The 2,509-nt window shown below is 47.6% G+C and overlaps 1 protein-coding gene across 1 annotated transcript; it reads right to left on the bottom strand.

The window, feature by feature from the left end:
• Positions 1 to 1,336: 1,336 nt before the first annotated feature.
• LOC135389333 (uncharacterized) lies at positions 1,337 to 2,509 on the bottom strand. The gene has a single exon (XM_064619395.1). It carries the CDS (start codon positions 2,507 to 2,509, stop codon positions 1,337 to 1,339), a length of 1,173 nt encoding a protein of 390 aa, XP_064475465.1.

The raw sequence follows: 2,509 nt of genomic DNA, 5'->3' as shown, positions 1-2,509 counted from the left end.
TTGTTATATAGAAGGTTCTCACCACCTGTGACTGGAATGGCTTGTTTTTCAGCTTGTTGCTTTGTAGAGAGGAAATCCTTGTTGTAATGAGAAGAACTCGATATGTTATGAAAATGCTGACCGAGGAGGTCAGCCTGCTCGCCCAAGTTCTGACATGGGGCCCCATTTACCTGAAGTAAGGGGATAGAAAAGCCTGTATAATCTCCTTTAATTTTCCGAAGTCTATCCCAAACCACCTTTGATGGAGTGTTTTGTGTCAAGGAAGAGATAAAACTGCACCACGAAGAGCGCTTGGCCTGCTTTCTCGTCCATTTGGCTTTCGCCCGTGCTCTTTTAAATGCAAGGAGGTTCTCTGGAGTGGGGTATCTGCGAAAGATACCCCAAGCTCTGTTCTGTTCTTTGCGTGTTTTCCCACAATCGTTTGTCCACCAAGGTTTGGGACGCTTGGGGAGACGGCCAGATGTCTGTGGCACAGATTTCAAAGCAGCATTTATTATTGCATTTGTTATAACATTATTTGCTTCTTCAATGCTAGTATCCTCAAAAGATAATGATACGAGGCTGGCTTCTTTCTGAAACAAGTTCCAGTCTGCCTCAGAAAGTTTCCATCGTGGAGGTCGTGACCTTAGAGAATTTGTTGGACCACGAAATTTTATAATGACAGGAAAATGGTCACTACCACGAGGGTTTTGTTCAACTGTCCACTCCAGACGTGAAAAAAGTGTAGGACTGCACAGCGAAAGGTCTAAAGAAGAGAAACTTTGCGTTGAAGAATTTATGTATGTCGGTAACCCTGAATTTAGGAGACATATTGGCCTTGAGAGAAGAACCCTCTCCAACATTTTCCCTCGTCTATCTACTTTTGAGCTGCCCCACAAGGGATTGTGAGCGTTAAAGTCGCCTGAGATGACGTAGGGCTGAGGAAGTTGATCGCATAGCTTTTCAAGTTCCCTTTGTTCTATTAGTGATGATGGTGGCAAGTATAATGAACACACTGTCAAGACAGTGTCGAGGCAGACTTGAACGGCAACTGCCTCCAAGTCTGTGACAAGCGGAAGTTGTCTTGCAGCTATACTCTGCGGGAGGACCACAGCCACTCCGCCAGATGCACGAGCGCCAGTTGTACGGTCCTTCCTAAAAATATTATGTCTGCGGAAAGGATTATAATTTTCTTCGTGTAAGTATGTTTCTTGTAAGCAGAAGCAGACGGCACTGTACCTTTCAAACAGGTCATGTATATCATCTATGTTAGTGTGAAGGCCTCGACAGTTCCACTGAAGGAACACTTGCCCCATAATGAAAGTAGTGATGAATAGCAACAAAGAGAGACTGTACATTATGTGGGAGGTGTAACCCTTGGGGGCTTATGTTTCCCTAGGGACGTACTACCCCTGCCTCGGCCTCCTTTTTTCGTTCTCTGTTCCTTCCATGGGGAAGGATTGGGGGGAAGGCTTGACGATGATTTCTGCGACATGCAGTCATCATCGTCAACATCCATCGTGTGTGTGGCAGCCTGGGATGAGCCCCCTGTGAGCCCGTCCCAAACTGACAGCTCGCCATCAACCTCCGTAGAGGTTGTGGCCGCTACTTCCCGGCTGCCCACCTGAGCAGCTGGTGCCAGCGGAAGCAAGCTCTCCGCAGGCTTTTCTTGTGTGGGGGGAGTGTGGGGTGGAGACCCAGAAGTCTGCGTCTCCACAGATTTCCGCAGTGGTGCCACTCCCCGGCGCACCACTTCGGAGAACGTGCCTTTTTTGGCAAATTCTACCTGTGTTTTTGCGTCTTTATACGAGATATTCTGCGTCACTTTTACTTTGAGTACTTCCTTCTCTTCCTGCCAACGGGGGCAGGACCTGGAGTAGACAGGGTGGCTCCCTTTGCAGTTCGAACAGCGGACTTCGTTTGCACAGGATTCTGCAGAGTGGTCCATGCCAGCACATTTTGGACAGATCGCCTGTCCTCGACAGACCTGCGACCCATGTCCAAAACGCTGGCACTTGAAACAGCGTCGCGGATTCGGGATATACGGACGTACATGGCAATTAAGATACCCTGCTTTGATGGTCTGAGGAAGCCTGTGCAATTGAAAGGAAAGGACAATGTGTTTCGTCGGGATGTCTTTACCATCCCGACGCATCACAATTCTCCTTGCTGTCACAACGCCTTGGTCTTTAAGTCCTTCCTCGATCTCAGTGTCTGAGCAGTCAAGGAGCTGAGACTCTGAGATGACGCCCTTCACGATGTTAAGTGTTCGGTGTCTGGTCACAGTGACTGATATATCAGAAATTTTATTAAGTGAAAGGAGAGCGGAACTTTGTTGCCTTGTGGTCACTTCAATTTGTAGATCTCCTGTGGTCAGCTTTCGAGCATTATAAGATTTCCCTATTGTCTTTTCTAACTCTCTTGCAATCGTGAATGGTGATACCTTAGCCATAGGTTTGGTCTCATCTTCCGAGTGGACTATGAGGAACTTCGCAAACCAAGGTTCAGGAGTCAAGTCGAGGATTTGCAT

Source organism: Ornithodoros turicata, chromosome 3 (genome assembly GCF_037126465.1).
Source record: "Ornithodoros turicata isolate Travis chromosome 3, ASM3712646v1, whole genome shotgun sequence".
Lineage (NCBI taxonomy): Eukaryota > Metazoa > Arthropoda > Arachnida > Ixodida > Argasidae > Ornithodoros > Ornithodoros turicata.
The sequence above is the reverse complement of the archived record's forward strand: the minus strand, read 5'-3'. Positions and strand labels throughout refer to the sequence as shown.

Excerpts from the sequence above, each read along its gene's own strand:
- LOC135389333 (XM_064619395.1), bottom strand. The coding sequence starts at position 2,509 with ATGCAAATCCTCGACTTGACTCCTGAACCTTGGTTTGCGAAGTTCCTC.